Source organism: Rhea americana, unplaced genomic scaffold, assembly GCF_003343005.1.
Source record: "Rhea americana isolate MKP2758 unplaced genomic scaffold, rheAme1 scaffold_0, whole genome shotgun sequence".
Taxonomy (NCBI): domain Eukaryota; kingdom Metazoa; phylum Chordata; class Aves; order Rheiformes; family Rheidae; genus Rhea; species Rhea americana.
In genome coordinates this window covers 4,466,042-4,481,102 of record NW_028185037.1, presented here as the reverse complement: position 1 = coordinate 4,481,102, position 15,061 = coordinate 4,466,042, and the positions used below count along the sequence as shown (strand labels likewise).

At 35.3% G+C, this 15,061-nt stretch overlaps 1 protein-coding gene across 1 annotated transcript; it reads left to right on the top strand.

Moving 5' to 3' along the window:
* The first annotated feature begins 2,657 nt into the window (after positions 1-2,657).
* OSGIN2 (oxidative stress induced growth inhibitor family member 2) lies at positions 2,658-14,619 on the top strand. The gene is made up of 5 exons (XM_085307943.1): positions 2,658-2,839; positions 7,230-7,366; positions 8,831-9,022; positions 9,668-9,759; positions 11,790-14,619. The coding sequence occupies exons 1-5, from the start codon at positions 2,773-2,775 to the stop codon at positions 12,835-12,837; spliced, it is 1,536 nt and encodes a 511-aa protein (XP_085164069.1). The 5' UTR covers positions 2,658-2,772; the 3' UTR covers positions 12,838-14,619.
* The last annotated feature ends 442 nt before the right edge of the window (positions 14,620-15,061 follow it).

Below are 15,061 nucleotides of genomic sequence, written 5' to 3'. Positions count from 1 at the left end.
GGCCCGGGCTCGCTGGCTCGCTGGCCCGCGGCCCGCGGCAGCGGCACTTGCCGCGCGTTGCGCTTGGGCGGCCGGGATGCTGCAGCGGCGGCGCTGCCCGGCTGCGGAGCGGGACAGCGGTTTGCGCTGGACTTCGGGACAGCGGTTTGCGCTGGGCTTTCCTTTTCTTTTTTTGTGATCTGATGATGATAAATTTGCACTTCGGAGAGAGCAAACTTCAGACCGAATTTAAATGAACAGCGTTCCCTTCATATAAAGAGTTTTCTGTTAACTACCTAGTAGAGAGGCAGTTTATTTATTTATTTATTTGAAAATATGCGAAAAATTCTTCCAGGATGTTTCAGAACTACTTAGTGAAAAGAAGCTTTTATGTTTTATCTAAATAAGCAAACTGAGTGGTATGATGAAAGAATTATTCTTTGCCCTCCAAGCGGTCATTTACATATGTGCTATACTTTTTTTTCCTCTTACCGTTTTTTTTTTTCACACCAGCTAAAAATAATTAATAGAAAGCATCTAAACACACACACAAAAAAGGTGATCAGGTTTAAAATGTAGTTATTTGACGGAACATACTTCTGGGGTTCCCTTGGTAGGACCAGCATAAGCTAAACTAAGGACTGACTCATCTTTGTGTGCCATATATATTTTACCAGGTCTTTACTGATACAGAGCTGTCTACTAAGTGTGGAGTGCTTGTGGGGAGATTTTTTTGTTTGTTTTGATATAAAAAGTTCTGGTACTTACTGACTTTCCATTCAGTATTTGTTCTAAGGTTAGAAATACGGTGRCGGTAGCGGCCCCCAATTTAAGATCTTTCTGGGTTTTGGTGTGACGTTCTTACAAAATAAGTGTGCTACAGACACTCGCGTGTCATCTGCTTCATACGCGCAGTCGCTGGGGAGTTGCATGTTGTAGGTAGATGCTGCTCTGCAAAATTCAGATTCTTTGCTCTGCCAGTTCTGCAGCTGGTCGTGCACTATTAAAGCTGAAGAGCAGYGGTGTTTTTACTGCTCAAGATTCTTTTGTAGCCTCTACATATACCACATAAAAGAAGTTTTCGTTTTCCTTTTTTTTTTTAACCATCTAGCAGAGAACAGTATATTAAAACTGCACTAAAGCATGTGCACTCTCTTTGAACTTGTCTTTAGCAAGACATAGAATAATATTACCAAAGTTAACTTTGAGCAGAGGCCGGAAGATAATATAGCCTGCCTGTACAAACCTGCAGAARGAGGTGGAAAAAGAGCAGTATGCTAATTAGATATCCTACCTCTGCTCTCTGCTCACTTTCATCAAACTCTTGCTCTTCATATTTTATACATTTCCATTATCGTAAAGAGCTAGTGTGCAGCTATAATTCAGTCAATCGGCAAGGCTGATTTGAAAGGCAGYTTGAAAACTTTATTTCTGTGTTTTTTCTACTGCAATAAAAATGAAGTATGTGCTTTCTGAAACAAATAAGACCTAAGAGCTTCTGAGCTTTTTAAACAAAGGAATAACAATCCCAGTAGGATTGTGTTACAGYGTGTACCAGCGTTGTTGTGTCTACTATAGCTGTGTCTCTAATTTTACTTTCAGCTTACTTATTGAGGAAAAGTTTTTTGTTTGATTTGGTTTTTGAGGTTTGTAGTAGAACTATGAGTATTATGGGAGTTTAGGCAGTTACCATGGTTCTTGAAGGCCATGGGAACTGGCTGCATCTTATGCTTTTAGGTTCCACATGGAAAACAAATTTTGAAGTATTAGAATACCTTTAAGGTAATCAGATTCTTAGGAAATAAATAAGTATACTCCATTGGGGCATTTTTATTTAAAAAGTTATTATTAAGTCTTTATTTCAAAGACTTACTAAAAACAAGTGCCAATGACTTTTTTTTTTTAATTTGACATTGCCTTTTTAACTGTATGGATAAATTGTGCTTCTTTAATGACCTGGAAAGGCTTCAGAGAAGGCTAACAGATCTATGTAGTCTACTGGTTGTGAAAACGGTCTATTGAGCAGTAGCTGACCTGACTGATGGATGACTGTTCCTTTTGTAAACACTTAACAGTGATAAAATAGGTTATGTCTAGCTTTTGTAGGGACTTTTTTCCATCTTCCCACCGCTGCCTGCTTAGGCTACCTTTCTTCTACCTGAACAGAAGTTTTGTAAAGTCTCTACACTACTCAGCAGGTAGAAAGGTATGTAGATAGCTGCTGTTGTATCTTAGCTGCTCAGTCAGCCTTTGGCTGGTTTTAATATTGTTAATTGGCCAGGCAGTGTATCCCTCCTGCTTTGATAAGGACAGTGAGAAACAAATTCCACTCTGTGGTGTTGATCGAAATAGTATTTGTTGTTGGTTATACTTTGTTGGCTTTATATACTCTGAAATGAAAGGGACCTGTATCTCCAAGGAGCCATCTGTCCATTTGTTATCCTTCTGTAGACTTTCTTGAGGAAACAGGGGTTTTTTGTTTGTTTGTTTGTTTGTTTGTTTGTTTGTTTGTTTGTTTTAACTACTGTTAGAAAAGCTGTGCTGAAGAGTAAATTTGGATGAGGAATATCTGTTTTACTCTTTTTTTGCAAATTTTGTAGCTTTTAAAGTAAAGCATCATAAGCACCTTTGTTTTTGAAGGGGCTGTTACAATCATAATTCAACTGTTTCATTTTGGTTTTATCCCCTCTTTCCTTCTTCTTTAGAAGCTACAGTAGCTCTGAAACTGAAGGACAACTTTTGAATTCCTTTGTCCAGTATTTTGGTGACAGCCTTGGGAGCAAGATTAAAAGAATGCCTTTAATAGAAGAAACTGTTCTGCCTGGGGACCCTCTTCTCACTCTACCTGTAGTAATAATAGGTGATTTTTTTTCTTATTTTTATTATTATTATTATTTTGGTCATTGGGTCATAAAGGTCATTGCCTTTACAAACCTACTATATAAAGTAATCTATAATTAAATAACTATCTGCATAGTGAATAATTTTATTAGATTGATACAGTACTTATAGTTAACTAGTACCATTAAATTATGTTAAAAGACTTGCTGGTGAAGTGTATTTGAATTAAAGTCGTGGTTTGATGAAGTTGAACTGCATTTGGCAGCAAATAATGAGTCTTAACAGAACTGTTTTGGTTGTAGCATTGATCGTACAGGATTTGATTCGCATGATTCTGTTATGTTTACATCAGGTTGCACGGAAGTTGTTGATGCTCCACTGGTAGAAATTTGTGTGGGCAATGGAGACAGTTGAAAGTATACAGTAAAATGTGTGTTGTATACTGCTTAGATGCTAAAATTACTCATTAATTCCTTTTCTTTCTGTTGCATCCGCTGCTAACATCTGAATATTGTTCTTCTGTACCAAAGTGAATCCACGTCAAATCAGCTCGTTCAAATTAATAAATTGTAGTCTTGATTAAATAGTTAAAGGCTTGTTATTGTAAAATCTTTCCAAATGACAGGATAGCAGAAGAAACAGGCTTCTTAGGTGGATAGCATTTGCTGGGAGCTCCAGGGTGATTTGTATTCGGCCAAGATTTCCCAGCAACAGCAGGTTCCAACTCCTTATTGCCATGACTTGATGAAAGCACAAAGAAAAGGCCTTGAGTAAAGGAGGCTTTCAGTAGCCTGGTCCAAAGCTATTGGGGCTACAGCAAACCAACGGCGAGCAAGCAGAGAGAGATTTAAGAGAATGATGTTTTCATGTATTATGTTCACAGTAAACCTATGCTACTTTGAAATAGTGGTATTTGTGCAGTGGCTGTTCTCAAAGCTGTATTCAGTGATACCCTAAAATAGCACTCATGTAATACATTAATGTGGATGTGACAGACATGAATCATTCGGTGAATTCTCCATCATAGTTGAACAGCAACAATTTCCTGGCATTTTGTCAGTCTCGGTATAGGTTTGCCATATGGTAATGACTCATCCTTAATTTTGTATTTAATTTTGTAAACATGCATTATGCAAATACCTGTGCTCAATACTTACTTTGTCTAGAACTGTTTTCTGTGTGCTTACACCAACCACAACTGTCTTGACTGTCTCCAGTGGAAAACAAATACATTACCTAAATTGTCTGAATGTTTTTTTCTCACATATAATAGAAAAAAATCTGAAATTGATTTTCTTCATTGACAGCCTATTATCTCTTAATTCMTGGCTGTCTGAAGAAGCCATAGAAAGGACCTAAAATGATATAATATTATAGAAGAACACAAAAGTAGGTTCTTTGCCCACCTTACCCTCCCTGTACTATTGTTTTGATCTCCTGCAAGCATTTCTTTTATATCTGAAGTGTCTCAGGGATTTGCAGTATTTTGCTGTATTTTGTTATGTTAAAATGTACTTCTTTTAATATCCCAGTGCTACTTTCTCATGGTGCCATTTTAATAGTTAGAGAAAGATGGCACATATGTGTAAGGAGTTGACTTCGTGGTTGAACGTTAGTTTATATTGTCCTTCATTTAGCTTCACCATTCCATTTTTACCTGTGTGATGTCTAATTTATGATTTGATTCTTACTTAGATAGATTGCTCTGCCTAGAATACTGTGTAACTTAGTGATAAGAAGTAAKTTCTGTGCTGTGCTGCTGTATCTGTTTCCTCTCAAGAAACTGTGAAGAAACAAATTGAATTTGGATGAGTTGGAAATGGAAAATTTCATGCAGGAGTTCTAAATCTAGAGGATGTTCTGTACTAAACATTTTCATCTCCTGCACTAGTTTTGATCGTTACTGGGTAAACACAATATGGTCTTAAATTTTCATCCAGATAACAAGTCTTTGGTTATTTGCTTTAAATTTAGGCACATAATGCAAAGGTAATTCTGCTGTAGGTTACTGTTGATCAGAAGCTTCTTCCACTACTTGGACAAAATGTTAACTACTTTTGAAATAGGTTATGGAGTTTGGAAATACATTGATTACAGATCTAAAATGTATATAATAGTAGTATCTAATCTCTCTCTCATGATGAGAAACATTATAGGAAGTACTGCATGTGAATAAAGAGCAAAAAGAGCAAACTCTCCAGGTTTAAAATTCTCATTTAATTTCCCTGCCTCCTCCCCAGGGATTCTGTGAGAGAATAATAGTAAAATTTATTGCAAACTTTGCAGCAGAACTTTTATCTTACATGTTATTGAGAGCATTTCTATGAGGGAATTTCTCTTCCCTGGACTAAGTCTGCTGGAAGAACAGGGACTTGGTAGTCCTAGGGGAATGGCTAGGGAACTCGGTAATTCACCTTAAAACAACCCTGGCCCTTGCTAGCCTTTGTGTTGGCAGCTTTTGTTTTCCAGATGGTTCTTTTGGGGCTTATCCAGTGAGAATGATCCATAGCGCAGGATTCTTGTAAGCTGGTATTTGTTTTTTCYCCTCCTTTGCAGACTTCCTCACAAATTCCATTATACCACAATATGAAAAAAAATACACATTTGTAAAACAAATCGTTTTTTTAAATTATGCACAAGATATAATTCTGCCCAAAGTAGTTAAATGTTTAACTCAATCATGGGAATTGAACCGTAGATACGATCAGAGTGCAGTCTCGTGTAATTGTTTGGGTTCTAGGCCTTTGGAAAAACGTGCTGATTGAAGACTTCTCCCAACTTGCCGGTCTCAGTTCATCTGCAGTAAGCACACGTGACTTTCCTGAGCATGTGCCTGTGGCCAGCCTCTGCATGCACCATTGTGTGATATATATACTAGTACTTGGGACCASAGTTGAGCGTAATTCAGTGGAGGAGGAGGAAGAGGTCAATGTGCGAGAGATTGAGAATGAACAGGAGAATAAGAAATAGAGACTGGGCAAACTGCTGGGGAATGCAGGAACTGGGAAATCAAAAAAGCAAGAGGAGGACACAGGCATTGGACAAGTAGGATTGGAAACTAGTGATGGAAATAGTGTGTGGGAAAATTATGGGGGACAGTGTAGGGGTCAACACTGACATCAAAAGGAGAGTTGAAAGGGCAGGAAGTGAAAAACTAACATCCTAACCWTGAGGGCTATATGAAAACCAGGAAGAAACTAGTGATTTCATTTTTAGCTCAGAATTTGAATAACATGTAAATACCATGGGTGCGTGCCACTTTAGAGGGGAAACAAAGACAAAATACTGAATAGTGTCTCATTAAGAGAACACTGTGCTTTTCATTCAGTTAATGGGGTTGGGGAGCTATAGAAACAACAGTACGTAGTCACGTGTTTGTGTTATKTATCACATACTTTTATTGACTTAGCTTTCCCTAACCTATGCTATTTAACTTTGTGATATGAACATTACTTGAATACCTTGAGAATTTTCATTTATAAATATGATCCCCTACTTYGTTTAGTAGTAGTCAAAGGAATAGAAGTATTTACCTAATATTTGTGTTACTGTATGGTAATATTTTGTCCTATCTTTTGGGCACATTTGAAAAATAGTGTATTAAAATTGCAATAATTCATATAAATAAATTATAAAATGATATAAAACAAGGATATAGAAAGATGTTTGATATTGTTGCTGTTATGCTTAATGATGAAATGGTCTTAAATGAGTTTCTTGTACTTTAGCACTTATCTACTGTATGTATTTGTCCTTGCTCATCTTTTACGTGTCTATTGTGCTGAGTCTATAGCTTCTCATTCTGACTTGCACTGTCTTCAGCTTTGTTTCTGTTCATCTGTTTATTTCTTCTTCTTATCTTGTAGTCAGACCTAAATAACACATACTCCTAGTTGTCTTTTATTCCGTATTTTACAGTACCCAGTGTAAGTGAGAATACAAAGYTGTAAGATGGTAAAACTATTCAGGTATCAGTGATTGACAGGTAGACCAAGTTTTATCCACTGAGTCCTTTTCATACAACAGTAGTGAATTTGGCATACTCARCTATGAAACAAAGTCATACATATGACTGTTTATGACATTTATGACTGTCTACATCATGGAACAAAATTCATATAAAAAATTCAATGTGTTGCATTTCATTGGTAGTATAAACAAAAAAACCTATGTATTTTTTAATAGTATGTTTGTACCTATACTTTTCAGCTAATTTCTTGTTACCTGAAAAAGTCTCTGGTGAGTTTGTTTGGAGGAACTTCTAGTGGTAGACTATTTTACTGCAAAGATAAGCTTCTTTAAATAAGGACGGTACCACACTGTACTGCTAATGTATAATTTTGTTGTTGCTTATTTGGTGACATAAACTTTAGCTTGCTTACATTTTTATTGACTTCTTTCTTTTATAGGAAATGGACCATCAGGAATTTGTCTTTCTTACCTGCTGTCTGGATACAGGCCATATTTGTCTCCGGAAGCTATACATCCGAATCCCGTTCTGCATACTAAATTAGAAGAAGCTCGACATCTTTCTATTGTTGATCAGGTAAGCTTTTGTTGCCATCTTATTCAGATAAGATTCCTTCTACAAAATAGATTATAAAACAGCAGGCTTTCTTTTATGATCCTGTTTAAGATGCTCTTGCAATTTACAAAAAGTAGCACCACACACAGAAAAAGGGTTTAACTTTCTTAACCCACAAAGAATTAAGACAACAATAAAAATCAGTAACTGTGGCCTCTAGCAGCTAGCTTTATCTCTTGACTTCATTTTTCCTACCTATAAAATAAAGGGCAGTATAAACTTTCCTCAATAGCTGTTAATAAGTTTATATATTTCAGAGAAAATCAATGCATTTTAAGAACTGTTTATCCCCCAAATTATATGTATTGCATCATGGAGAACTAGTGCACTTATCCAGTCATATTTCTAATGTATTAACAAGTTACTCAAGTTATTTTGTTCTTCTGTTAATTTAAATGGAATCAATTCACTGTCACTGGACAAAGGCTGTTTTTTACAGTCTGYCCTTTGTCCTGTCCTCATTACTTGCCAGAACTGTCTATAGCAGCACTTGGTCTTTCAGTGAGCAGCTGATAAAAAGATTTTGATTTTCACATAGTGCCATATTTGAGCACTATAATTAAGGATTGAGGAACACATGCTACTAATGTACTTGAAGTATGCATACTTCAAGTTTAAAATATTCCTAAATGATACAAGTCTTCTAGGACTCAATTTTCAGGAACATTAGAGATGAACCTGTTTTTCTTTTCTGAGCAGTATACATCCTTCACTATTTGTGTTGTGGTCCCAGTGACTCTTGTGCTGTTTGTTATCCTTGCTTACATCTGATTTTTCTGTCCTGTTTGAATAGTTAAATCTCCTGCACTGTTTTTTTTCCCCTGCATTATTTTCCCCCCACTTCTCCATTGGTTTGCCATGTTGCTATTTTCTGCTTGCCCCACTCTACTCCTGACTGATCATTAACAATGTTACTATTAACTCTGTTGTCTGTGTGAACTATAATTTTTTTGGACCAGAAGCATACATCTGTATTTGTAGTGAAAAAGTAAGAGTTGTTTGTTTGTTTGTTTTAATACTGTACTGTTTGCATAGGATGTTGACCATAAGTTGCAAAGCTTGTTTATTGGCAGGAGAGTAAGTTGACTTCGTGTTTTTTTTTTTTTTTTTTTTTTTTTTTGGGGGGGGGGGGGCTGGCTACAGACGCTTCATGTTCTTCCTGGCTTTTTCCTAATTTGGGAGGCTAAACTATCTTTTGGCCTCGTGACTTCTATATTCCCTTCAAGTATTTGTTATTACATTGTAGAAATATTGAATCATGAGTTATTTCAAAAAAAGGTTTTGCGTGTATCTCTACATTAAATATTTATCTGTACTTCAGATTAAGCTAATTCTCTGCTTCTTATTGAAGTTCAACTTCTGTATATCAGAATGATATCATCTGTAGTAAAAGTTGTAGAACATGAACCTTCTTTCATGCTTTAGGATCTAGAGTATTTGTCTGAAGGCCTGGAAGGACGCTCTTCAAATCCAGTTGCAGTGCTTTTTGATACGTTGCTTCACCCTGATGCTGACTTTGGATATGATTACCCACCGATTTTGCACTGGAAGCTAGAACAACATCATTATATTCCCCATATTGTGCTTGGTAAAGGACCACCTGGTGGTGCTTGGCATGTGAGTAAATTCTTCATGTCACTTACAAGATAACATTATCATTTTGTAGTTTTAGGGGTTTATTGCTATCTAAGGTTGGTTGTTTAGATACTAATGGCTGTTGCAGTTCCAACTGTTCAATTTACCAAAGCACAAATATGTTAGAGATGCAGAAAAGGAAGGTAAAAAAATTGCCCTTTAAACTGAGATTTGTGAATATAACTGCTGTCTTGCATGTTTTTTTTCTCTGTTAGTTTAAATTTAATGAGTTATAATGAAGTGTATTTTCTGTGAGTCTTTCTCCTATCCCTCCATTATTTTCCAGGCATTGTTAAACTGTCTTGAATCATAGTGTTCATATCTCATTGTTTTCACTCTTTTCTTACATCTGTTTGGAGTTTTCAATAACTTGCTTTTATTTCCCTTTTCTCTTGTTCTCTCTTCACGTTCCACTTTGCTCCAATAACTTCATTAGATCATGTAGTTATTAAAATAGTATCTAACTATAATATGAAAAATTATTTCCTCAGCACTTCGTATAATGTTCACATATTGTTATATTCTAGTATTGCTCTAAATGATTACAGTGTGAACAGTTTCTCCGTGTTTTACATAAATATATCCATTTGAAATATATCTAGTTACACATCTTGTTTTTTATCATAGTCTATGGAAGGCTCTATGTTAACAATCAGTTTTGGAGACTGGATGGAATTGCCTGGACTCGCATTTAAAGAGTGGGCAGCCAACAAACGCAGGTAAAAAGATCACTTAGCGTATTTGAAAAATAGGTGGTTGCTATGAGAATCGAGACACCATTATTCTAAGAACTGGAAAACTGCCTCGCTGTTTACAGGAATGCCTCTTGCTTTGTTTATTAAATTGCCTGATGGCACTGAAAATGTTTCTTCACTGTGTATTTTGGGGGAAGAAAATGGACAGTGGTTGGCCAGAATAATATATTTTGAATGCATCAAAGGCAATACCTTGCTTACACGCAGCCATTGAAGTTGCACAGAGAACTGCGTTGAGCAGGACAAAGAAGTGCTGCTACTATAAACAGTTTTGATCAGACTTGAGGGAAGAATTTAAAATTTGCAAAACTATTGCAAGTTCCTCTTTTAACTTGGGCATTTACTTAAGTTGTTATGCATGCTAGCTTTATATATATATATATATATATATAAAATTCAGTATATTTCAGCATTTGCTTCAAAGACAAATGCTGCAGCATCTAACATGATTTTGTGTATGGATTTTAATTTTAAGGCAATAATTCAGTGTTTCTCTATGTTATTTTCTAGTAGTAAGTTCCCTGAACAAATTTTAGAGAAGAAAAATTGTACAAACTCAGAGACTATAAAATTAGAAATTATAAAATTACTATCTTGTATGAGCTCACTCAAACTTCAGGCATGCAATTAGTATACAAAGACCTGTGTGATAACACAAATTCAGGCACTCTAGGTAAGCTTCTAAATTCAGAATATTCCTAACTTTGTTCTAGCAAAATTAAAGGAAATTGTTTTTCAGCTATCCATGGTAAGAATTAAAGGAATAGACTTAAATTTGGGGGCATGTGTTTAAGAGCAGACTGTTGCTTGTTTTAGGACAACGCTTGCAGTAAAGAAACTGTACCTTTGTTCTTTAATCGCTTTCGTAGATAACCACAGTAATCTTGCCTCCTTATTAACTTAAATCCTATAAGCTTCTTATTATCTGAAGCTAATTTGTTTATATTTCAGATTTCAACAATACTAAAACCAAAAATGCTAACTTGTTTTACTACAATTAAACAAGCATATTTAAAAGTACTGGTTGTACTTGAAAACTTGTAGTCATGTAAAATATAGTTTCATATGTTTTCTTGTAAGAGGTCATGATCATCCTCCTCAACAAATATCTCCCAGGGTTTTCAGAGTAAGAACCTGAACATTTACAATTGCTATTCTGTGATTTTTTTTTTTTTTAATCTATGAGTAGCCTGACCTCTTGTAAATATATTTTTAAACATAATTCAGTGTCAACCCTGATGTTCAGTACTAATGTTTCTTTTTGTCTTCCTCCTAACTTTTTCAGCTTTTTTTTTCTTAATAATAAGGCAGCAAACATGGTGAGAAAAACATAGATGTAATATCAGGATCCCAGTGAAAGAATATGTTTTTTTTTTTTWAATTAGATACTCGGACATCAAAATCCTATTTATATATTCCCTTTAAGATTCTATATAATATTTGCTTTTTAATTCCTGTAGGACTTAAAGTTCTATGATATGGAACTACGTAATTTGACACCTACTGAATTTAGCTGTACTCAAGGGATGTCTTGAGTAAAGTATTCTTTATTGTACTTGGCAAGTAATGTAGCAAACTTAGAGTTTCTAAGTTGACGCTTAAGAGTTACTATGCTATTTAATTATTTTTTCCTAAGTAAAGGTATCCTCACTGAGTACAGTTTTTGCTAGTATTGTGTTGTTGACTGTAGAGAGGTTAAACTGGCTTTGTAAAACCCTTCCATAAAGATAGAACTGTTATTCTGCTATGGTACTGTAGAATATTTTTATGCTTTTTTTGCTTGTTATTTTAGCATTTTAAAGTTTTTCTGTCTTAGTACTGTAAATCTTGTTTTGTACATCAGGAATCAGGAGTGCAAATAAAACAACTTGAATGAGTTTGAAGATACTGGGCAGAATCATCCCATGAAATTTGGTCATGTAGTTTGTCAAGTATAATGTTGAAGCTAGCAGGATAGTCTAAATATTAACCAGAACCTTTCATTTTTGTTTTAGAAATATAAAGACTGACAGAGTAATGCCAGAGGAAATAGCATGTTATTATAAACACTACGTTAAAGTCATGGGCCTCCAAAAGAATTTCAGAGACAATGTTTACATAACATCAGTATCCAGACTTTATCGAGGAACGGATGATGAAGATGAAAGTCAACTAAATGAAAATATTTCAACACAGCATTTACAGATGGAAACGGAAGATGGACAGAAATCACTGATTAAGAGAAACTGGGAAGTCAGAGGTTATCAGAGAGCAACAGATGGTTCTCATGTGCCATTCTGCCTCTTTGCTGAGAATGTGGCTCTTGCAACTGGAACCTTTGATTCTCCTGGCCGACTACAGGTTGAGGGAGAAGACTTTCCTTTTGTGCTTCATTCCATGGCTGACTTTGGAGCTGCTATAAGCAAAGGCAAATTACGTGGGAAAGCAGACCCTGTATTAATTGTGGGTGCTGGACTTACAGCAGCTGATGCAGTACTGTGTGCATACAACAACAACATCCCAGTAATCCACGTGTTTCGTAGAAGAGTTACTGATACAAGTCTAATTTTCAAACAGTTACCTAAAACTCTTTATCCTGAATATCACAAAGTCTATCATATGATGTGTACTCATACTGTAGATTCTAATCTACATTCTGCTTACACTAGTTTCCCAGAACACAATGTACTTTCCTTCAARCCTGAAATGAAATGTGTTCTTCAGAGTGCCTCTGGACTGAAGAAAATCTTAAACTTTTCTATAGCCTTAGTTCTGATAGGTTCTCACCCAAATCTTTTCTTTCTGAAGGACCAAGGATATGGCATAGGGCATCACTCAAATCAACCAATTACATGCAAGGGGAATCCCATTGAGATTGATCCGTATACTTACGAGTGCACTAAAGAAGCTAACCTCTTTGCTCTAGGTCCTCTGGTTGGAGACAATTTTGTACGATTTTTAAAAGGAGGTGCACTGGGCATTACACGATGTTTGGCAATAAGACAAAAGAAGAAACGTGAACTGATTGAAAGCAGGGATGGAGGAGGTGATGGGGTACCGTAAGGGAGACATTAGAAACTGTCATGTATGGAATTACAGATGTAGTCTAACAAACCTCACAACAAAAGTCATTAGCAGCCACATTTTTGTTGTATACAAGTAAGCTGCACTTGTATTGCTTGGTAAAGGATACTGTTACTACAATGCTTCATCTTTTCAAAATACAACAATTGGTCTGCTATTACAACTGATCTCTACTCAACTGGAATAGCTTCCAGATAAACATAAAATAAGACTAATTTACATTGACTTGYCTGTCATCTCTTGCTCAGCTAAAAGAGCAGAATTTCTCTGGGAAAAACAATGCCTGCCAGAGTGGCTTTACATTTGAGTGTCAAATTCCACAAAATCTTATCTTGAGATTCATCTAACTTCTAAAAGCAGAAAGCTCTCTTAGTATAAAATGATTCTTGGTCCCAATGCACGTTTGGATCCTTCTATTTGAAACAAGGATTTCATTTATTTGCCATAGTAATACAGTAATACTTTGAGCACTTAGTAAAATGGTCTTTACTATAAGGAAGATTTCTGTAAGCAAAGGCATATTGCTCAACAGTTATAAATTATCCCACTTGAGAATTGGAATAAAAGAATCAGCATTCCCCTTTAATGCATGACTTGACAATCCATTAATGTTTTTTTCAATGGTATGCTTAGAGCTGGGTAAGTGCAGAGAGACTATAACCTGGGATGTGTTCCCCTACAGTGATATGTACATTCTGAGAATACTGATTAATACAAACAATAAAGTGCTGATGTAAGTGCTCTTATTACAGTGTCAATATACTGAACACCTAGTATTCTACTGAAAAAAATATTGGAAAGACAAGTTCAAAAAAAATGGTTTTAAGTTATAAGGAGTTTTCTCAGCCCCACTTTAGGAAGACTGAAAGAGATCACTTGACTGATGAATGATAGATATTCTCATCTTCCATTTGACCAAGCATTTGTTATTTCTCCTTTTTTCTAGAGCAGCATATAACATTAAAACTTATTTAGGATTGAATCTCACAACCAGCTTAAAAAAAACAACATAGTTTCTATAGAATCTGTTATGGCTTGTGATAAGACAAAAACTTAACTTGCACCTACCTCTGAATCTGCAATTACTACTGCATAAGGTAAGATCTGGAATTCATTGCTGGATTTTAACATAGTTTATTTATCTAAATACACTCTAGGATTATTCACTGTGGTGAGGTAACCAACACCTAGTTAGAGAATGGTTAGATTATCTTTTAGAACTCTCTGTGGATAAGTGCTTGGTTTTCATTGATTCATTACCAAACGTTTTAATTCAAATCCAGTGTGACAGAATAGCAGTTATCCGATTAAATTCTTTGTTTGCTTGTTTGGCTTTTTTTGTGTTAAAGAATGTCATGTTTGATTAAGGTATTGTATTTGCATGATTAAAATCTCCGTATTAGAACTTGAGCAGATTATAAAAAGGAAATTAGGTTTAGGCTTAGACTTTGTGAAAATGCTAATGCATGCTGGAATCCCAGCTGTCTAACTTTCCTAATTTGTAGAGATACCTTTGTGCTATAAATGTCTTTTCCCTGTGCCTACTACAGGCGTCATGCATATCAGTAAGTTACTCAGACTTTGGACATAGAAATTAGAAGTGAAAAGCTAAAGTGTTAAAATGACATCATTTTCAGTGGAAGTCCAGAGCTTTCATTTCTTTGTCAAGTATGAAATGATAAATTTCAGTTTAGAGCTAATTTTATTAGAAGTAATTTAATTGCATAAAGATAAACATAAATAAAGCATTTTTTGTGTTAATTTCTGCATTGCCTACATGGTTTGAATTCAACCATGCATTGTCAATAATAGTTGTTAATTTTTTATAACTAGTGATATTTGAAGTGGTCTTAATTATGCTGAACTCGAGACTTATACCATCTCAACGTAATTATGAAGAAAATAATTTGCCTTTTTTTTTAGCAGAAACTGTGTGTTTATAAGTCTAACTTAAACCTGTGAAAATTAATAATTATAATTGAGAATTGGTGTCACATATGATCATAAAACTTAATTGCAATTACTACATTAGCAATATGTTTGCACTGAGATTAAACTGCTTTATTTTTGTATCAGTATAAATGTCTGAACACAACATGCCATTGCAATGTTACAGCATTTTCATGTGTCACATCAATCTTTTAAAAAGCCAACAAAACAAAGGAAGAAATGTTCTTAAACACTTAAAAAAAAAAAAAAAAAA